The sequence below is a fragment of the Thermobia domestica genome, chromosome 16 (genome assembly GCF_964235325.1).
Source record: "Thermobia domestica chromosome 16, izTheDome1.hap1.1, whole genome shotgun sequence".
In the NCBI taxonomy this organism is placed as follows: domain Eukaryota; kingdom Metazoa; phylum Arthropoda; class Insecta; order Zygentoma; family Lepismatidae; genus Thermobia; species Thermobia domestica.
Genome location: NC_137469.1, coordinates 35,987,404 through 36,011,521, shown reverse-complemented (window position 1 = coordinate 36,011,521; position 24,118 = coordinate 35,987,404). Strand labels below are relative to the sequence as shown.

General features: G+C 36.2%; 1 protein-coding gene across 1 annotated transcript in view; it reads right to left on the bottom strand.

Annotated features, from left to right (window-relative positions):
- Positions 1-24,118, bottom strand: part of LOC145673003 (E3 ubiquitin-protein ligase RNF123-like) — an 88,989-nt gene that overhangs the window by 50,132 nt on the left and 14,739 nt on the right. Inside the window, exons 4-7 of the mRNA XM_081742302.1 lie at positions 19,129-19,355; positions 18,106-18,201; positions 14,502-14,646; positions 10,688-10,931 (exon numbers count right to left, since the gene is read on the bottom strand). Coding sequence (XP_081598428.1) covers positions 10,688-10,931; positions 14,502-14,646; positions 18,106-18,201; positions 19,129-19,355 — 712 coding nt within the window. The remainder of the gene's footprint in view (positions 1-10,687; positions 10,932-14,501; positions 14,647-18,105; positions 18,202-19,128; positions 19,356-24,118) is intronic.

Here is a 24,118-nt window from a genome sequence, read left to right as displayed (position 1 = left end):
CCATATACCAAACAGATTGAGCGATATGATGATAGCTGTTTTGAGACAAACTCTTTCGAAGTCCAACTTCGGGTATCTTCGGAAAACAGTAAACTAAAGCTGCTGGTTCGAACCTCCAAAGCCAACCTTAGTAATCGGGAAACGATGTACAGATATGTTTTTCCTTCTATTAAATATAATAAGACATGTTGAAATGGTATTAAGTGTAGAAAAAAGTAACATTGAAATACTTAATGATACAATATTTCGAGACTATGTATTCACACTCTCGTTTCGTCATTGTGATTTCCATACGGAAAATAGCATTTACGTATGAGCTCAGTTATATTTCAGAAGCAGCTTCCGAAAAACGGTCATGTTAGCTCAGTGGTACACCACCGAGCGTTTAAATCGTGAGTTCGATACCCGTTCAGGTGAAATTCTTTTATGATATTCTTCTTTCCTCAATGCATGAAAATTATGTAAAATAGTTACATTACAATTCATCAGTTGTATATATCAGTTGAATATATATATTCATATCATCAGTTGTATATATCAGTTGAATATATATATTCATATCATTTCACGACATAAGTAATTCTTATCTTTAAAATATAACATCTGAGGTATTGACAGAACGTCGGTGTGTTATGTGTGAATATTGAATACAAATTTAAAAAATCGTGTAATAGCAATAAATAAGTTATGTAATGTATTTATTTGCAGCTACTTTCATCGCAAATAACTTCTCAATATTCGCATTACAGCATTTAGGTAGAGCATATCGAAAATCGGATCGTGGTCCAAGACAAAAAACTAGCTAGCCCCAAACTGTCACGTAAGAAATTCGCGAATCGCAAAAGTAAAGTGAAGAGATTGAGAGCGGTAATTCCTTAATCGCTCTCTCTCAACTCTCTCTTATCTGCATTTATACACATAAAAGTGTATGTATGTATGTTCCAACATAACTCATGTATGCCTAGGGCAGGGTTTCTCAACCTGGGAGTCGCGGCCCCTAGGGGATCGCGAAGATAGGCGGAAGAGATAAATATAGTTAGAATCTAATACCAGAAATTATTTTTAAATATTATTTTTAATTTTGTTCTGATAGGCATACTTTTGTTTTTTATACACACTGTAAAGAACAATAAAAAATAAGTCTACTGAACATTTTCAAAGGGTGTAGAATTCGTGTTACTATTCGGTTCAAAGTCTTGTCGTCGCGAATTCTGTCGAGAAATTTGAAGCTTAAAATATACAAAACGATAATCATGCCTGTTGTTCTGTATGGTTGCGAAACATGGTCGCTTACTTTGAGGGAAGAACATAGACTGAAAGTATTTGAGAACAAGATCCTTAGACGAATATTCGGACCCAAGAGGAACGGGAATGGGGAATGGCGGAAACTTCATAACGAGGAACTGCATAATTTATACGGTTTACCCAACATTGTTAGGGTCGTCAAGTCTAGAAGGCTTAGGTGGGCAGGTCATGTAGCTAGAATGGAAGAAAGTAGAAACGCTTTCAAAATCTTGACTGGAAGACCAATCGGAAAACGACCATTAGGAAGACCTAGGCGCAGATGGGAGGACAATATTAAGATGGATTTCGCTGAGATACGAATACAAAGTAGAAACTGGATCCAATTGGCTAAGGATAGAAGTCAGTGGAGAGCTTTTGTGAACGCGGCATTGAACCTCCGGGTTCCATAGGCCATAGAGTTAGTTAGTTAGTAGAGTTGTTTAAAAATGAATTTAAATCAAAGAGGTATGATATAAAACTAATGAGAACTGTATATAGAAATACTAGAAAAATACACATGCAACAAAACCTGCACATTGAAATACAATTAAAATTAAAACCTAATGAGACACCTAAGCATGGTGTAATTTCACCAGTTCAGCAATGTCCGGTTCAATCTTCATGACGAACATTATCAAGCCATTTTCAACTGATAAGCGATTTCTTATCTTTGTTTTAATGTTTACCATAAAAAAAAAACACTTTCGCAGAAGTACGATATAGCAAATGGAATTATTACTTTTAAAGCAGCAATCCCCAGACCAGGATATTCTTCTCTCCTCATCAGGCAGAACTTGTCCAAGTCTTCGTTACAAAAAACCAGTTGCAAAGACTTGTCGCATGATCATTCTATTATTTGGTCAAGAAGTTGTGGGCTTAGATCGGATACGTTAATGGCCTCTTCAATGAAGGAGTTTAACATCCATCTTGAACCAGCGCCTTCGTCGTTGGGAATATAGATATTACAGTTACTGTATCCACTGTCAGTGCCGGGCGCCGAAAAAAGGGGCCACACATTTCGGAGGAAGTGTGTTACTCATGTTAGGAAAGTGCATGTGCACATGTGTAAAATAGAAGGAAAAACGTAATAAAATGTGCTCAAAATTAAGGAAAGGTAGGGTTTATTTTGAAAATGTTATTGAGCTTCGTGCCAACCATGGTGGCGCTTCGTAGCTAGTCTGTCGACGTCACTCATATATACGGTGACATCGTACTATACTCTCGCCCCGGGCGCTGATTTTCCATGGCACTGTTCACTATAAACAAAAAAATGGATTCTACTATTATAGAAATAGGTATGTTAAAAATCCCATACAAGCTTATTATAAAACAAATTATAAAAGGGTCGCTGGCAAGAGCGTGTGATAAAAGGGGATCGTGATAGGAATTAGATTGAGAACCACTGGCGTAGAGTAATTTTAACCACATTTCTTATAGTTTCAAAAAGAGTGCTGTCGGGTTACCTATGGTGAATGGGAGGGGGATACATATAAAAGATTGCTAGAAAATGATCGATATTAGATTCATAGTTTTCGGGGTCGCTTAGATAAATAGTGAGACTTTTAATTTCGCTTAACTCCGATTAAGCTCTCATTAGTAGGGATGGGCACGAACGACTTTTCTTTGAAACTCGACTCGACTCGAAACAGACATCTTTGAGGTCTACTCTTGGACTCGGCGCGAAAAATATCTTCCAACTCGACTCGGATTAGAGTCAAGTCGAACCAAAACGAGCAAAATCCTGTGTGTAGTCCTACCTGGACAATACATAGACAATAATTATTCTATCATCAATTATACTACTATTACTACAAATAATAATAATAATAATAATAATAATAATAATAATAATAATAATAATAATAATAATAATAATAATAATAATAATAATAATAATAATAATAATAATAATTATTATTATTATTATTATTATTATTATTATTATTATTATTATTATTATTATTATTATTATTATTATTATTATTATTATTATTATGACAACACCGTGTACAAACATGAACAATAGATGGTTAGTAAAGGAATACTAAAAGCTAGTTGACTGCCGACGTCGGTAGTCATGAACTCTACAAGGCAAAGACATCGTTCATTACTCTAAGCTGTAAGCGTCGGTGGACTACAGATGGTCAACTATTGACCTCTCGCCAGAAATTGGTGGCCCCGCAGCGACGATCCGTGGTGGCCCAAGTTCCATTTTGAAAACTTTACTACCAGCAGCAGAGACGCGATGAAACGCCAACGAACCACAAAATTACTCTCCCAAAATATGTCAAAATGCCTATATGTGTGATTTGTTTATTTTTAGATGAATCAAAAAACACAAAACAAATACCCAGGGTGGACGCAAACTATCAATATTACGATTACTAGGCACGTGTTCTTCTGACTTCCCCACGGAAACGATCATAAAAAGCTTGGTTGCTGAAGGATAAATCATTGACGTCTTAATTTAGCCAATCAGACAAACCCCTACATCTCGAGTTCTAGAAGGTGATACCGTGAACCGTTTCAGATTTATTGCTTCCTGGTGGAGTACTATCCATGAGCAAAATTTGAGCATAATAGCCGACATGCATCTTCGGTGCCTCTTATCTTTAGTACAATTTTAACCAGAGATGGTGTGGGTCAATGAAAATTTGATCCACGACCCACCATGACCCACTATCACCCACCACCCAAATGCCCCATTGGCCCACTCTGATCCATCAACCATCGTGATCCACTCTGACCCACCACCAACTATGAACCACTCTGAACCATTGTGACCAACTCCGACCCACCAAAACCCATCGACATCAACTCTGACCGATGGCCCACGTCCTCCTCTCCATTGGCTAAAGAGGTTACACTTGTAATAAAACAAGACTGTGAAATTATCACTTATCGGAGTTTGAATTTCTACCGTTAATGGCTCAAGCACCTCTCTGTTACAATACTGGTGGGTCTGACCTTTACGATATATAATGGCAAAGTGTTTCTCATCTTCCAAATTAAAATGAATTAAAATTTATCATATATAATTATTTCTTTGTTGCCTTACAGACACATTTCAGTAGAAAATAGGGTGAAATTTGAAAGTTTCAAATCAAGGAAAAGTAGACCAACGTAAAAAAAAACACACAGAGAGAGAGAGAGAGGGAAACTAATTTTCTATATAATTAAGCATGCCGTACTAATTGAAAATGCCCATGTAAGTAAGTTTAGAATACAAATTTTATGGCCATTTTTCTCTAACTTTATGGCTTGATTGCCTTATGCTCGGAACGCTCCATATATTAAACACCAGCTTCAGCAATTATAAATAGAAAGCAGTGGGTATAAAATTCAAAAAGAACTTTAATTTGCATTACTCAATTTGTTTCTCAACTAATATCAATCGTTTTCGATTATTTTTACAAATCAACCCACTACCAATTTCCAATATATAGAAAATGCACCCCCGTCCCCCCGCTCATAAAAGATAATTTTAAAAAATGCCAGGACATATTCTCTTTATTTTTAATAAAGAGTTATATGCTGAATTTCAGCTCTCAGTTCAACGGCTTGTGAGATACTCAATTTTTCGCTCATGTGGTTCGGATTCCACGTTAATCAGTAGGTCCACGTCTCATATAGCCTCGCTGCTGAAAGGGACGCTAAACTAAACTCAACTCAACTCAATTTTTCGCAAAAATTCGAACTTCTACTCCCCCTAAGGATATGTATTATAATGAAAGTGACACGCGTATGATAACTTCCCAGTTGGGATTGGAGCCTGATTATATACCAAACGTCAATTTATTTGACTTTGCAATTTGACCGTGATGATTACGCAGACATAGTTACTTTCAATTTTTTATGATACATATCCTTATTTCATATGTTACAGATGATTCAAAAATACTTTTTCAAGCAGTTAGCTCCTCTAGAATCTCACAGGCTGCATCCCAAAATCCAACTCCTACTATCCTATGACAATCCAAAAGTGACTGAACTGTTTTTATTAGGAACAAATGACAAAGGAAAAATGGAGATCTTGAAAGTAAAATGTAGAAGAGCTCGGTGCCCCCAATAACTACATATTTCTCCGCCCCTTCATCCCGAACTTAAAAATAAAACTTAATTCGAATATGGTTAATTAGTGAATTTATTACAGTTAAATTCCACTCACTACATGCTACAGCTACAACTATGTAACAAAAAATAACAACTGTGAAACATGTTCTGAATTACTATTAGATTTCTTACGCTATTATTAAACATATTAGAATAGTAAAAGAGGATTGTTCGTGAAATAGTATATTTGCTCTTGATTTATAACTTTTTCATACGGAAAAAAATAAAATATTATTCAAGTTTTAAACTTTGCACTCTGCAAATATGTTGCCCTCTAGGCAATGGGACTAATGTGAAATGTGGACTATTGTGGACTAATGGGAAATGCTGCACTGTTAGCGGCGCTGAAAACTTACAATTCGATTCTAATATCGAATGATTTCGATATCTTTATGTCGCTACGTAACCACCCTGGGTGCTAATGGGAGCTTAGTTGGACTTGATTTGAAAGTAGAATCATTCACCTAAGCGACCACGAAACTATGGATTCGATACTAATATCGACCCGTTTCTAGCATTTTTGATATGTATCCCGACAGTACTCTTTTTCCAGACTGTAAGAAATATAGTTAAAATTGCTCTAGATATATCAGAATTATGTTGAAATACACACATAAATCCACTTTTATATTCTGTATAAATAGAGAGTGAGCGAGCGAGCGAGAGAGGGCGACTGAAGGCATCACCACTTCCACATTGCAAAAGCATATATCAGGAATTGAATTGAAAATCTATGTAAAGACTTTCTGCTGTGGCATGCTTCATAAGGACAATTCCAGTCTGCTCACGTGACCTTTGGGGTTCATGAATTTTTTTGTGAGCGTTCCGACTTTGGATTCTCTGTTTATGCATCGAATAACTTTTCAAGAACATAAATGACATTCTGTATTATGAATATTGAGAATTACCCTCTATATGACAAATAGCTGCAAATAAATACACTACATGATTTATTTATTGCTATTGAACGAGTTTCTTAAGTTGTATTTACATCCTCATATATAATACCGACCTACTGTGAAAATTATCTCAGATGTTATATTTTAAACATAATAATTACTATGTTCTGCAATGATTATGTTATATATACACAACTTATGTATTCTAATGTAATTATTTTATATAATTTTTCATGCATTGCGGAAAATATAATTTTAAAAAAAAGATTAACCTAAACAGGATTCGAACTCAAAACCTTATGATTTGAAATCCGACAGCTTACCAATGAGCTAGCACAAGGACTTCTAGAATTATGCTTCTAGCGATGTATAACGGATCTCAAGATAATTATGACATTCATATCCATTACAAACGCTGTTTCTGTTCTACTTTGACTTTTATTTTAGTACTCAGGCGATAATTATGTTCTATTTCTTAACTTTCAGCATTCTTTTACATATGGAAAGATTCTTTAACGTATTTAAATGTTCCATTACGTATGGAGAGCTAAATGACAAACAAGCATGTGCTGACATTAAAAAAAAAAAAAAGGTTTCGAAATATTGTATCATTAAGTATTTCAATCAATGTTGCTTTTTTAAACACTTGGTAACAAGTCTTATTATATTTAAAAGAAGAAAAACACATCTGCAAACTTTTTCCCGATTGCAAAGGCTGGCTTGGAGGTTCGAACCTGGCTTACTTTTTCCCGAAGATACCCGAAGCTGGACTTAGAAAATTATTGCCTCAAAACACCAGTAAAGAATGCGCTCAACCTTTTTGAGACAAGGTGTACCTACTGATTAACGTGGAATCTGAACTACACGAGCTCCGGCCGGGAATTGAACCCGAGTCTCCCACGCCAAAGGCGTGTACTCTACCCGTTTAACCACGAAGGAGCTAGTGATAAAATTTCTGTACTGGAATTTCTCATTTTACCGACAAATAATCATGCCCCACTTGTATTCGTTATTCGCAAGTTTCACAATATCTAAAATTAAACGCCCTATAGCTAAAATTCACAAAGGGCTATGATCGACTATATGCTGCATATTCGACTGGTCGATGTGGTGACATGTATCACCTTTCAGGGTCATTACTTGTAGTTTATTAGACCAGAGTTCATTACTTCTTAGGTAGCCCTTCTAATTGTTTTCCGTTACTGGTTAACACTTAAAAACCGTGCTTCTATGTGATTTCTGCTTTACGTACTTATGCAACACCATAGTTTCGAAGAACGAAACATTTGTATAAACGTGGAAATCCAAACCAGTAGTTTGATTTTTTATCTGCAAGGTTGTACTCCAAGCAAAGCACAATCTACGAATACGGTCATCGAAAGCAGACATAGTAGTCATAAAGCTAAAAGGGGTAGCTCAACCCGAAACTTTTTTTTTTTTTTTAAAGTGCTTAACAAAATATTATTTACTTAAATACTCAAGAGTCTCCAAGTGCTGTTTATTGATTGATTTGAATTTAAAATTCCTTTTCAACACTACAACTATATGACACGTGGACGAAGTTAACGTGATATCTGTAACACATCTATTGCCACAGGGAATCGAACCAGAATAACTAACACGAAAGGTAAATTACATTATCCATTTTCTCACTAAGAAGCCCTAAGTGTTGCTTATTGTAAAGCAGTTTGTGGCTAAAATGTATTATGCCATCATAATTTAAAGGAATATTGATGGAAGTAAAAAAAATGAAATCTAAAAGTTGTAACAGATAGAAATAAAAGGAGCTTACAGAATTTTTCAACATTTCCCTTGCTCTTTACACTCGCTAGTTCGTTGTTTTGTTTCTTTATTGATGTTTACTTCCTTTTCAGAACCGACGCAGTAAAATGTGTACCTACAGTTTTAGGTAGAATCCGAACCACCGGGACAGTTGAACCCGGTACTCCGTGCACCAGAGAAGCGGGCGCTAGCCACTAGACCAGTGGAGAGGTTTATTACTAATTTAAAGGAAAAAATGAAATCTTTAGGTTTTACGTCACACGATTATGCCGGCTAGGCTAAAGGAGACGGTGATGATGAAATGAATGAAAAGGTGGAATGAAGAAAGTGGGGGGAAATGGAATAATTCCAAGAAAACCCACGCACACGGTGTTTGTCCACCACAAAGCTCACTTGGCTCGAGCTGGGATCGAATCAAGGACCTCATGCGCCAGAGGTGAACGCTCTACCACTGAGCCACCGTGGCCCCTCTAATTTAAAGGAGTATTTTTCAACAAACGGAATCAAACTTTAGTTTCTATCTTACCATGTTGGTGCGTCACTCACTAATACTACCCAGTGAAGTCCTTCACAACTCAGCCATACTCTTGTCCTTTGAAATCAATGCAATCTGACTTAAAGTAATAAGTAGATGTTGGGAGAAACGGAGCTTTACCACTGAGCCGTCATGTCCCGGAGAAAATATTTTTCTTTTAAATGTATTTATTTATTTGTTATGAACCCGTATTCTTAGTGCGCTACTAGGCTAACACAAGAAGTCAAATTGCATTTTATCATAAAAAAATTACAACAAATTTACATAATACTAGCAACACTGCATGACAGATTTTCTATGTAAAATTATTAGTTTTTGTGAGTTCCATATAAACCAAGTATTACCAATTTCATTTAATGCAGTTAATGGATAAGTCATTTTTATTAAATACAATATACACTCATTGTGTTCAATTAACATTTACTTACTTCATGGATGAAGAAAATTGACTTACTCAAAAATGTGTATTGTTTTATTAAGACCTTTAAAAGGTTTTGGTTGATTAGATTGGAGTTAATTGTCCCTTTTAGCACCGAGGCTATATGAGACGTGGATCTACAGCTTAACGTAGAATCCATATTACATTATGTCCCGCTGGAAACTGAACCCGGATCTTCCGTGCTGAAGACAAGTATGCTAACCATGAAGGAGCTTTAAAACGGTTTTAGTAAAAAATTTGTAGCTTCCTCGGTTGACAAAAGCTTCTTACATTCTAAAACTGTGAATTAACATTATCATCGTTAAGTCGCTGATCAAAAACACCAGCTTCTAAATGACTGAATTAATTTTTCTTCGAGAGCTTAAGTTCTGTACGTTATTTTCTTTTTACTACACACTGATTGCTGAAGTCACTCTTAAGGTAAGAACAACCATTAACTTAATTTTCTCGAATATTCCACTACGAATTAAATATACAGATGCTGATCCGTTTCCATCCGAACGAACTGAAGTTGCTTATCTAAGATATTCCACCCCACCATCACCCATTACGCTTAATGTGATGACCATAGTATGGACCGCTGCATTACAGCACGGTTTCCCTTTCAGCACACTTCACTGCACCTGTGCCAGAGGCCATTTATCATGATTCCGATGTGATAAAAGATGTCGTTTCAGAAGAATAACAATTATCCACGGGACTAGCCTCTGGACTCTTAACGGGAGGAATAACATGGATATCAGTGGCAGCTGTCATGCATTGGTAGCAGGTTAGCAATATTTTGGCAGTGCGACTTGAAACTTTGTTCCGGTCTAGTTCCACACGATGTGTGCTATCGCCATAAAATGCTAATATTTCCCTGTGTAAATTGGGGATAGGCCATGTTCCTTATAATAAACAGCATTTACTTTGTCAGTTTTTTCGGCCCTATGATTCTCTCTGTAGCACAGCCAGTAACAGCCGTAAAACCTTTCGAGAGACTTTCTTTGCATTGAAGCACAAAGTTCCATCGGTCTTTTATATGAATATATCTGTAGGTGATAGCTGGAACTTCTTTTTTACAGTCACTTAGATAGATTCATACTTTGTCCACTGTCACAACAAACTTCCAGCTATTTCCAGCTAGATGGTGTTCAACAAACTTCTGCCCTTGCGGACAGCTTGCATCGTCAATCTTTGATGGACTGTACGATTCACTGTTGCTTGGGTCACATGTAATCGTGTAACGAATTATCACAGGCCACCATATAACGTGTGTTCTTTAGCGCAGGTCTTGAGAGTTTCGCTGACACTCTCTTTGGAAGCGATTTCATTGATGATGAGGGTTGTGTGAGTCCATAATATAACAAAGTGACCCGTCCTATTACAAAGTCATTGTTCCGACACTCTTATACCATGCAGGAAATGTTAAAGTTTGTAGCACAACAACTGAGAGAGGAATACACTTATGTGTATAGTTTTATTGCTCTGGAAAACTGGTTTGATTTGTGTCGTTATCTGTTATTTGTTCGAAGGAAAACGGGTCAACCTTTGTAAAACTGCTAAATATGAGATTAAAAGAAAAAAAAATATAGAAGTAAGTTCATTTATTTAATTCAACATCAGTTACGTACTTTAACATGATATTATACTTACTTCATGTTTATTATCCAATAATTTTAACAACTTCGACAGCCATACTAATAATACTTTAGCTTTTTCCACTTCTCCATGCGGTTTATCTTGAATCGGCTGATAACCTTCCACTGGATAGCGCAAGGGAGTAGCACCAAAATTCGCTACTAAATTTTCAGTGAATGCTAAACTTACAGCTGGGAAATATGCAATTCCAGGTCCGCAGATGACATTCTCAAACGCTACTCCCATAGACCTTCCATTTCTACAAAACAAAACAAAATGAAATACGAAAAAATATAGATGTCATACAGTCCTGGAAAAAAAAAAAAAAAAAAAAAAATCAACGGAGGCAGGATCCAATATAGACATGAATAAACTATACCATTTTAAGACATTTTGGAAGAAGTAAAACTAGAAACGGAATCCAAGTCATAACTTAGGAGAGGGGGGAGTCAAAAACCCCCTTACTTTTTCCCACTTACTGACAGAATATTTTCCCCACTTAAAATATTACTGACAAAATCAAATCATCTCTAATTTGAAAAGTCTTGTCTTATGATCAGAAGTACTTCACTGAAAGAAATTTTTATCAAGAATAGTTACGAACTTTATACTATATTAATCGAAATTAAATACACTAAGAAGTTTTACTTGTGGAAGCTATTGAATGCATATCTATTATCAGAAAAAATGCTCGAACTTTACATTCTAAACATGAGAATTGTAACAACATACTGTTTCAGAACTTTTCTGGACCCTTTTAAGTGCATCTTCTACTGTGGTGCCCACTAGAACGGGATTATATATTTTGTCTATCCGTATAAAACCCATGTTTCAATATTAGACCATTTGTAAAAATGCAGAAAGTTCAATCTACACTTTATGAGAATTACTTTGGTTATTGATGTAGATATTTGATCAGATGGAAAGCTGGAAGTAAGTGTTCTCTTCGGCAGTTGTGATAATTACGAAATGTCAAAAAGTACGTATAATATCTTGTCACTAACAATGATAGCGGAGATTGTTACTTCAATTTATAAGGATTGCCACTAGTCTATTTGTTTCAGGAGTGAGAAGACGCGCAAGGTAGGAGCAATTTTAATTGGTACGTTTCCTATTATCTCCGTTGTGTCAAAAGTCCGGGCCCATGCACCAACTTTGTTATGGATAACGATACGGAAAACGGAAAGTTGTTGAAAATAGATGGATTTCAATCTACAATGGTGGAATGTTTCCAATCGAACCAGTTGGTTAGTTTCCACACTGATAAGATGCCTTATATTAAATGAAAATGCAACTTTCCCAGTTCACTCGCTTTATCGCTCCCTTGGGTCCTCACCATACTAGCAACACACCAAGGTTAAGAAACGTTTTCAAGGTGTTCTAGGTTCCCTCACATAACAATGTGCCCGTTCCTTGTGTCATTTTTGCGTGCCTTTACGTTCCGTTCGAACAGGCAGCTACGTTGACTTTCACAGGGCAGAGGTTTGAACGAAATCGTAGACTCTCACGTCGGGGGTCCTGGTGACCCCTAATTATCACAGGGTAATGACTGATACCTCGTTGGAAAGCTTATGAATTACAGATTCCAAGAGGTAACACTTGTGCAATTCTCGCCCTATTGGTAGAAAAAAATCCTGAAAAAATATGGGAAGCCCTGGCAACCCTTACAGTCCTCTACGCTGAAAAAATTAAGCTAATGTGTAGGCAATACACTTGTGACAATGATATTTAAAAAATGGTCACCATTGCTGAAATACAATGCGAGATAAAAATTCAGAACAAAATTCCTATAAAAACGCCCTGTATATAATCTTCGAAGGGCTGTTGCAGAATTTCATGTTGTCGGCTCTAGTGATCTCCCTAATTGTCGCAGAGGCATGATTGATACATCGTTGGAAAGCTTATGGAACACAGATTCCAACGAGGTGACATTTGTACAGACCAATTCAGTGAAAAGATATCCTGTTTTATACGGAACCGCCCTGAATATAAATGTAATTTACGTCAAAAAAAACTAAGACAAAGAATTGGCCAACTTTACCCCTCCCCTACTCCCCCATATAAGCAACAAGTACTTTTGCAGGGTATTAGCGTGTATTGGACCACTTCATTGTTTCACATACCAATTTTTATGACTGTACCCCAAGGAGGAGGGGAAATGAAATGAAATCTAAGTTTTACGTGCCACGGTTATGCCGGTTAGGCTAAAGAAGACTGTGATGATGAGAAATGAATGAAATGGTGGAATGAAGAAAGTGGGAGGAAACGGGAGAACCCCGAGAAAACCCAAGAGCACGGTGTTTGTCCACCACAAAGTCCACACGGCGCGAGCTGGGATCGAACCAGGGACCCTAAGCACCGGAGGTGAACGCTCTACCACTGAGCCACCGCGCCCCTGAAGGAGGGAGGAATGGCCACCCAAATGCAGAAAAACAAAAACACGAACTTTACCTACTCCCCCTCCACCGTGGTACCTTCCACTTACATAAAAGTGCATATCGGTGGCAAGCTTCATCTTTCAGGAACACATTGATACCCAAATTATCTTCCTAGCTTAATTAGGAAATATCTTTGAGTTTTACGTCCCACGCTTATGCCAGCTAGGCTAAAGGAGACGGTGATGATGAGAAATGAATGAAATTGTGGAATGAAGAAAGTGCGAAGAAACGGGAGAATCCCGAGAAAACCCACGCACACGGAGTTTGTCCACCACAAAGTTCACTTGGCGCGAGCTGGTATCGAACCAGGGACCCCAAGCACCGTAGCTTAATTAGGGAACTGAGCTATTAAGATTTAAAACCTTAACGCAGCAGTTGCTTCCTTCGGCGTTTAAAGGTTAACATAGGGCGCCTTACCAGTGCGGAATCTAAATGGCTGGTGCAATTAGAAATATTCCACTATTGTAGACTGAAACATGTATTTTCAACAACTTTCCTCTCTGTCAGTCTTTTTTTGTATCTTTACTCATAACGAAATTAGCATCTAATTCCAGGCCTTTGATACACTCGGTATAACATCTTCAAAGTGTAAATTTCTTTATGCTGAGTACTCGTATTTTTCCATTAAAAATCATTTAAGAAAACTTGGGAAGCGAATTACGAGGCGTGTTCAAAAAGTATTGAAACCCTTGGTTGGCAAAAATACACTCCCTTCAAAGTAGTCTCCTTGGTAATGCACACACTTCTTAACAGCGCTCCCGCCATTTTTGGAAACAATTCTGGAACGCAGTTTTTGGAATGGTGAGCAACCATGCCATCACATTCTCCAATGATGTCTTTCTTCTTTTGACTCAAATCGGGTCCCTTTTAGTAACATTTTCAGTTTGGGAAATAACCAAAAGTTACACGAAGCCATGTCGGGTGAGTAGGGAGCCTAACGACACACAGGAATGTATTTGGCGATGAAAGCCTGAATCAAATTTCACGGACACTCTCCTCATGCCAAAATTATCATTAAAAATTGAATGGTTTCCGATTGGGTATTGCCAAGCTTTTATCAAAATTTGATGCAATATCGCTGCTCAAGTGTTTCTGTCATTTTACCGCCCCCCCCCAAAAAAAAACTGAAATCCGTTGACCGCTCACTACACATCTTCACTCGTTCACTCTGGGAGCGGGAAAAAAATTCACAACTGCGCATGAGTGTCCCCTCTACACCTACACTGAAGAAAGTCTCCTGCACTTCATTGATTTACGTGGGGAAAAAATAAGGTTTTTGAACACACCTCGTATATTTGAGGTCATATTACATTCAAAGCCAATATGGTATTCTAAGTAGTTTCAATAGTTACTAACGATATTTTACAGATGACCAAAGCAGGGTGGATTACCTGAAGAATTCAATCTGTCCCTTATCTAGATCAATAGTACAGCCTATGATGTCACCACTCAGCCACGACTCCCCGTACTTGTACGTTGTGTAATTCCATTTCCTCACTCGATTCCCATCATATGCATACGACGTTGGAGTATCACCTGTTAACAAGAAAGCAAGTTATTATTTAAAAAAGACTAATTACGGACCCAATTAACATGTCAATGACGAGTAGTACTGTACACAGCAAAAGTGAACAGAACACACTTTAAGTTCGGGAAGGACTGAACTTACTCCCTTATCTATCCTTATCTCATTTATACTCCAAGAAACAGGGAAAACCGTTTAGCCCTGAAGGAAACATGTGCTACGTTCTATCAAAATCCAATGATCATTTCTGATGTTATCATGGAAAATATACACTATATCAATTTTTTTGCAAGAAAGTAGTTCTTTTCTGGTAGAACGAAATAGGAATTTCTTTTTTCTTTAAAAAGAAAAAAGAAATGTGAACGAAATCAGTGTACTCCTTTTGCAGTTTCGGGTGGAAATGTTCTAAACACAAGAAATGTACAACCTGTGAAAGCTTACTTTTAAGAAGTAAATAAAATATTTGGCATAAATCTTATATATATATATATATAAAACTTGTGCTGGTATTAAGTGGAACTCTGCCGTTTGAAACCAAAAATTCGTCTTAAAGCAATAAAAACTTATTTTTATACTGTTATGCACAGACAATCTTTTCTTCTCATTAAATATTTTTAAAGCTACACTAGCATATCGTGACAAAGTAATCTAGAAATGTCCGAAATTCAGACACAGCCTCGGCATTTATCTGTCAAAATTTGCTGGCGATGTATCAAGTAGTTTTCGAGATTTTTGTCTCCCAGACGGGCAAGGTAAATATACCTATGTATAAAGGAATTTTGGTAAACCAAGCTCCTTAAAAAATTATTGTACTTTATTTTCACTTTCATTTCTAACTTTTTTCCCTCTTAATTCCCCTCAATTCCTTGTACAAACTTCTCAACTGTCTATTCCTTTCTTTCTATATCCATGAACAATCGTCCACATACCTACAAAACGTAATAAAATTCTCTCCACCTTTTTCTTTTACTTCCCGTCCTCACTTATTAAAATCTCTCATAGAACCGGACTTAACCTTGAGCCTACACTCACAAGGGAAGTGAGTGAAGTAATACGCGAGGACCTGCATGTGTTATATATCGTTGGAAAGGTCACACCGAGTACACCTCACATGTGAAATATCTCGCTTGAATAGTGCCTGTAGGGGACGTGGTGACCATTTGAAGATCCGAAATAGGCATGCTTCGAAACACCAGAAAACGTGGACAAAATAGGAAGCTATAATGTAGTTGTTTTGAGATGTGGTATATATAAGTTAGAAGGTAGTTGAATACGAATCTGATATCAAATGTTTACAAATCAAAATGGTGGACACAAATTACAAAAAAAACAAGGTATGGATCTGAAATTAGGCATACAGAGATATTCGACGTCGTTATGTATGAATCGGATACCAAAAGTGTAAAATTCAAAATGGTGGATCCAAGATGGCAGAGAAAATGCAAAACACTGCTATGGAACATCATAGGTTCCTATGTTGTTCACGTTTTCTGGAGTTTCGGAGCAAGCCTTGTTCGGATCTTCAAATGGTCACCACGCCCCCTACAGGTACTATTCCAGCGAGATATTTTACATGCGAGGTGTACTCGGCGTGACCTTTCCAACGATATATAAAACATGAAGATCCCCGCCTACCACTTCACTCACTTCCCTTGTAAGTTCTTCTATATCCTTACCTCATAGGAAAAAAGGCGAGTAAAGTGAAAATTTGTACCTAATTAATAAATGCAGATCTATAAAAGTGAAAAAGAGTGTCCGAGGCCCTTTCATTTCCTATAATACATAAGCCGTAGCGTTAGATACAGCACATGCTATCAATACATTATTTTTGATTTGGTTAGATTTTTATTTTTAAAGTTATACAGTAGATCTAAAACTAGAATGAGAGGTACGAAAAATTACTGGCACTTAAGAATTCACGTAGAACTACAGCCAATCCCAACTAGCACTGATGATTGGTAAACACATCGACTTTAATGTTTAATTCTCCCTTTCTTGATCCGCCAATGGATGCTTCTTAATTTAACAGATTCTCCATTGCCTCGCGAAGACAGGTCATGACTGAAATTTAATGTTACAAATACAACTAGATTCCACGATTATATACAACATAATCGCGTATTAACCACTCACCAAATTGATAGCATTCTTATTATACTTTGAAACCAACGTAACAAGTAAATACAACTAGTCATATAAGACCTAAACGAATGATTATTCAGCATTATTGGAGCTATTTTATTTTACAGATCAAGGAGCCAAAAACTAAAAAAATTAAACTTTAGTAGAATTCCAGCTAACATACTGTTAAATATCGTTCATAGCAACATCGATGACCATGTATCATGGCCATGTCTGCATACAAACACACATTCGTAAAACCAACTAGTATAAGTTTATCATCATAATTACTGCGACCATTAGGCTTAAGTATATTCATAGAAATTTCTTGCGGATTCTCTATTAACTTGCTTCCAAATCACATAAAACACTTCTTAAGACCTCTATACCAAAATATTACCAAATCTTATCATCATCATAGGTATTCTGCCATTATTGGCAGGTCACTTGCTGCAACCGAGAAGCTTCCACGCTCCACTGTCTTCCGCTAACCTCTTCGTCTTCATATACCATTTTTCTGTTTTGATATCGTTTATTAATTGTAGTCCCCATCGCTCCCCTCCCCTCTCTACCCTGCCACCATACCCTCTAGTACGTTCCTAATGATACAGTTCCTTCTCATCCAATGTCCCAACCAGTTTCTCTTCCTTTTTTTTTTTTTTTTTAAATAATATCTAAGATTGTTCTTTTCTCCCCTTTATTCCTAATACCCTCTCATTCGTTTTCCGCTCGACCCATCTAATACGCTCTATTCTTCTCCACACTAACATTTCGAAAGCATGCAACCGATTTTCATCAGTTTTTGCGTAATGTTCATGTTTCTGACCCATACAGTACAATACTACACACGAAGCATTTTATGAGTCTTTTTTCTCAACTCTTTATTCAAGGTCCCACAAAATAGTATTTCTTCCTCCTAAAGGCCTCTATCGCTGTACATCCAAAATCAAACAAAATTTATGCATAATACGAAGCTCCATACAACTGAGATAAACATACATATATATAATAAATATTTTCTTTTTTTCCTACTACCTTATTTCGCCACGCGCCTTTCTTTATACTACCATTTGTATCACCTTAGTATACAGTACCGTGCTTCTTAGACATATAATGTAAGTCGTGTTCATGGCCACAAAGCAGACCGAAATATTGGGTATAATTATATTCTAAAGAAAGAAGACTGGATTGGGTACAAGGTAAGCTTCTAATTTTACATATTTACCCTACAGCATCTATTACTAATTATAGTAATACAAGAAATGAATTTGATGGTCTGGCTCCCTAGAAGAACGTTTGCTCTATTCTTGCTATCCATGAAAGAAAATTATGCATATGAAAAGGCTTACCTACGCCAATTTCTTGTGAAAATCTGCAACTGGCTGTCGCCCAACCTACTTGCATGACACCTTTAGAACCCAGCTGCAACTCATATTGCCACTTTCCTGAGAGAAGAAAAAAAATCAGTCAAATATTGACAACATAATCATAAACTTTTATATGTATATATATGGGAGAAAAAATATGAATGAAATAATAATCTAAAAATTCGTACATATCTAATTAAAGTCTATACAGCACATGATACGAGAAAAATAATATTATATTACGTAAAAGAAATAAAAATAGAAAAAAAAAAGTTTTCATCACTCTACAGAGAGGAAAACAGAGCAGTGTTCTGTGCATGGTGTTCCCCGGAGACTCTGTGAATACTTTTTGTATTTAATTATCATTAAATGTTTTGCACACAAATTACGTTACAGAAAACTATATTGTAAATTTACCACATCACATAAACAACAATAATAATAGCAGAATCAATGGACAACGATTAAGACTAGGTATAGCATTTGCAACACCATTACAGAAAACTCAATAACTGAAATACAACATTGAGTTAGTTAATGCAGGCTCTGTTATAAGCTTAAACAACGAAATTAGTAAAGTGATAATTGTGTTTTCTACAATGAATATGGATTAATTTAGTCCAATTTAGTGTTCGAACCCTAACTTCTGGCGAGAAAGAATGTACTTCGCGGCCAAGTGGTTAATCGAGTGCTTTAAATGAGCGTGATAGGTTCGATCCCCCGTGAGTGCCTGCCTCAGATAATCAAAGAGGGTTTGAGTCCCACTTCAAACAATAGACCCTATCTCATAGTTCAATTTGATCACAGATAAATTAAAACTAAACATTTCATTTCTTTTAGTTTTTACTAACCTTCGGAAACATTTAACTATTGCACTGTTTTTACTTTTTTTTCACTTTAAGATGCTCTATACTGCTATCAGCATATTACATAAAACAAAATATTTTGACAGTCTTACATTTACTTCATTTCTTTAAAGGACTGAAGTTAAAATCATTCACGTACCTTTCCATACACAGACATTCGCTCGAATAGAACTGAAATTGCTTTGTGAATTCAAACTTAGGCGATCGGAACCAACGACAAATGAGCCCACGTGAGTGGCTACATCGAACTTTGCCCCGGGCGGACCTAGTCGACCATCCCTGCCATCTGTTGTGCTCTTCTCTTGTGCAGTAGCGTTTAAAATATCTTCAATCCTCTTCGGCAAGGATTCCAAAGACGCTGAATTTCTGTAAATGGACATATTCATTGGTTTTTATTTTATTTACTTTCATAGTCCTATCGAACCTTTCTCTAGTTAGAATAATTTATCAGAAATTGAATATACTGTATACGTATCATTTAGACCAAAAGAACGGATACAAATAGGAAAAATAAAAAAAAAAAACAAAAAACAAAACTGTACTATGACGCATGCTTTGGTATTAAAAACCAACACCGCATAAATACAACTATTGCCAATCAGAGTCACTAAAAAATTTGGTTCCCTGCTATCCAAAAATAACTAGAAAGTTACAATTTATTTTCAATAGATAGAACAGTGAAATGGTATTAACCTCCAAATATTCGGGAAAACCACTAACTGGTTACAAGAGCTATTACACTGTATGTTCTTCATCAGAAGAAATTAAAAGAACTTTTCTACCTTTAGGATCCGATTCAACGAATTATTATTAAATCATTTCAATATACTCTGATGTCTTCTCCAGTAATCCACAACCTAATTACATACAGATTCATTACAGTGACACTTTATATTCTTGAGTATTAGTGAGAATTCGTTAGCACCTAGTCTTCTTAGAAAGCTTCATTGTTATCTTGTGAAAGTGTGTTGGATACAAGATAACCGTTGTAGTTGTTACCCCGTTGCCAGAACTTTCTTTGTCTTTCTGCGATGTGCTTTTGTAAGTCAAAAGTTTTCTGCAGGAATTCTGCAAAAAATTTTCTGCAGAAGAAACACATGATTCTTAAAAATATGTTTTACACGACGTAAAAAAAAAAAAGTTCAAACTATATTTATGCGAGTAGTCAGTCCATTTAAGACATTTACACACAGCAGGCATGTTTTTATACTTTTCTGTTGGCTAGTTTTTTCTCCTCTGGCAATTTTTCTGCACAGGCGCGGCAGATTTTCTGCGATTACATCGCAGATCGCGGCATGTTCTGCTATGGGGTTGTTACTTCGTGTACAACACATTTTCACAAGGTAACAACACCTAGAACGTTTATACAATGAATTTAGCATTTAAACAAGAATAAGTGTTGACAAAGGTTATAGCGACAAATAGTGTTGTAAAAAAACGGTTTTTTTTCTGTGAAGTTTTTTTTTTCAATAAAAAACATCGTTCTTTTTCATGTTTTTTTTTTCAAAAATCTGTTTTTTTTTTCTGGCAACTATTATTTATTGATTTATGTTGCAGATTATTGAAATAATCAACAGAACTTGAGTCGAAGCCCTCGTAACTTACAAATCGTTTGTTTCTTTGAACCTATACGAGCAAAATTGTGTGATTATTCCTTTCGGTCCCAGGTCATTTTTGGCGTTTCCCTACATTTCCAGTTACTGACTTATTGCTCAAAAACTATTCATTCGATTGATATGGTTAAGGCCTTGTTTTTAAGAAAATGGATGTGGCTATCTTTTGGTGTAAGTTGCATTGCAGTGTTACCAACGGGTGGGAAATTATTGAGGGAAATGTAGGGGTGAAAATTTACAAAAAATTCCCTAACCGAATTTCAAAAATTTTTTGTATCTAGCACCACTGCTGCTATATGGGTTCAAGTCACCTAAACAAATCTTTGGTGTGTTGACAAGGTACAGTGAAATCCTGAAGTCGCTGGCTTCCATTCAAAGAGGGAAAAAAAATTCTGTCATACACATGAAATTTTGACACTTTTTACGCCTCAGAGGCAAAAATCAAATATGCCGGGGTACAGCTTCTCTAATTATCCTATTGAAACTTTTTATGGTGTGTTCTGTAGAGCAAAGAGGAAGCTTTCAGGTAGTGGTAAGTTTGTTTCAATGTAGCCAGTAAGAGGGTAATAATAGAGGGGAAAAGGGAAATTTTCCGAATTTTTCACCTAATAGCGGGAATTAATTGTTTTGGCTGGAAACGCTGCCATCAGACAGACGAAAGCTATCTGAAAATAAACCGTAGTACTCGAAGAATATATCCTACAAGTATCATGGCGATATATAACAAAGTAAACATGAAATTAAAAAAACAACTCTCATTCTACCTCAGAAATTCACCATTTTCTTCCAATTTCCAGAACATGGTTTATTATAAACCTCAACTGTACTTCCCCTAATTATTCTAGTGAAACTTTTTATGGTGCGCTGTGTAGGCTAAGGATGAGGCTGTTAGACACTGGTACATTTGTTTGAATGTAGCCAACAAGAAGGAAATAATAGAAATAAAAAAGGGAATTTTTCCCAAAATTTGCCCCTAAAATCTGGAATTAATTTTTTTTGTAGCTAGCAACACTACTATCAAACACACACAAACTATCTTAAAATAAGCTTTGGTATTCCTCTAATATATCCTACAAGTTTTGTGACATATCTAATAAAGTAAGCATGTCAATAACAAATATCTCATTCTACCTTAAAAAAAATCACAGTTATCTTTTCAATTAGAGAACAAGGTCCACTGTAAACCTCAACTATACTTCCCCTAATTATCCTATTGAAACTTTCTATAGTGCGTTGTGTAGAGCAAACACGAGACCTCCAGATACTGGTACGTTTGTTCCGATATAGCCAACAAGAGGGAAATAATAGAGACAAAACATATAATTTTTCCAAAATTTCCCCCTAAAATATGGAATTAAAATATTCTGTAGCTGGCAACACTGCAACCAGACAGACGCAAACTATCTTAAATTAAACATTGGTACACCGCTAATATATCCTACAAGTATTATGGCGATATTTAAGGAACAAAGCTTCTAATTATCAAAAATATATTGCGGTAAAGAGAAAGGCAAGGAAAAACTAGAAAAATCAAGGGCTAGAACCTAAATACGAATTTTACGTGTGTTCCCTAATTACCCCATGTAACGATCTGTACTTTCGTTTGTTAAGTAAGGACAAATGTTCGATTGGCGTAAGTTGACTTGCACTCGGACGTATAGCTACGAATTTATAAACAAAAATTTCTAATTTTTTGCCCAAATATAGGAGAATTTTAAATTCCCTAATTGGCAACACTACGCGCAGGCCCATCCAATTGATGTCAACAGTTAGGTATCCATCAGAGGTATCTACCTGGCAAGTCTTAAGGATGTCTTTCTACAACGAAGGAAGCTACAGGGGAAAAAAGTAACGGAAATTCGAAATTAGAAAATTCTCGAATTTTTTACTGGGGTGAAATTCGACACCAGAAGAAAAAGAAATTAATATGATAAACTATAGTCCAACCACATTTTGCAAGAATAATATCCCGATATCTTAATTAGTGTCCACACTGGAGCGGATTAAACAAGTGACACACCTGTGTGTGCTACTTTGGCCACCTTGACCACCGAGTATACACTTGATTACATTTTTTTTGACTATTAACTCGTGTTGTTGTTGTAGTTATAGTCTCGACTAATAATAATATCGTTGTAAACAATAACTTTATAAGGAAAATTTTTTCTCCGTTTTACATCTTAGTTCCAACACTGTTGGTGAGAAATGTAGGGTGTTTCAAAATAAATTTTGGGGTTTTAAGTCTTCGTAGTACTTATTACATTTTACGAACAATTATAAGCAATGCATGAAGTAAAAGAGCACCTCAAACAGTCTTTGCTACAAGTGTTCAATGTGAGATTCATTCATCACACGGCACACATCTAGTCGATAGGCGAGAAAGGCCCATAAACTTTCCGCCATATGGCACAAAACACATTCAATTTAGGGGAGTTTCGTTTCAATTGTACCATCTCCTGAGGATTTGCTGACGGCCAGATGCAAACATTATGAGTGTTCACATTAGCTCTTAGGTGAAAAGTCGATTTATCACTGTAGACGACACGATCCAGAAAATCTTCATTGTTATGCAGCAATATTTCACTTGCGAAATTGGCACGTAAACCGTAGTTTAGGTTTTAGACCTGTAGCAACTGTAAACAATAAAGACGTAGTTGCAAGCGTCTCCTTAATATTCTTCACACAGACGGTTGCACTGCACAGGTTCAGTCTTTATTAAAACACAAAAAGCTTTCTGCTCTCTAGTCTCCATCTTTGCTACTTGCTCTTTCTAACGGCAGACAGAAGAAACAACGTATGCACATGCGTGCGTACAAAACTGTTTGAGTTGCTCTTTCATTTGATATAATATTTAGAATTGTAAGTTAATTGTAATAGATACTACAAAGTGTCAAAAACCTAATATTAATTTTGAAACACCCTGCATTACTTCAAATTGAGTCATCCTATATTCAGATCCTAGTCAATTTGTCGCCTCGTGCAATGGCATAATTTGCCGCCTCCCTCTTTCTCCAGAAAGAATAAATCTTAGAAGTCATTATTTTAAGTATGCTACTCCAGCATGAACAACAAAGGTGAGGGTAAGTGCAGTCGCACTCAGAAAGGCTTAAATACTTACTAAAAATGCAATTCCGTTGTATCTATTTTTTTCTTTAAATGTTAATCTATTATGATAGTGAAAGATAAAGCAAACACACCTGCATAGGAAAGATGGTAATCCTTTTTATAGAATTCACTATCGAGCTTCAATCTCAATGTTTCAGTTTGCAATTCCAGTGCAACTAGCTCTTTTATCTTTATTTCTTGATTTTTCTTCTACATCTTCTAACATTTAAAAAAAGAAACTTATTTCTATCTTCAATGATAAGGAACTTGCTTCTGACAAAAACAAGACTACTTTCATATCAAAACTGTGATAACTTACTAAATGGAGCAGATATTCACTACTATTCGAGAATTGAATTCTTGCATTTGACAACAATCAAGCAATTTGTGCTCGGATTTATTCGACCATTT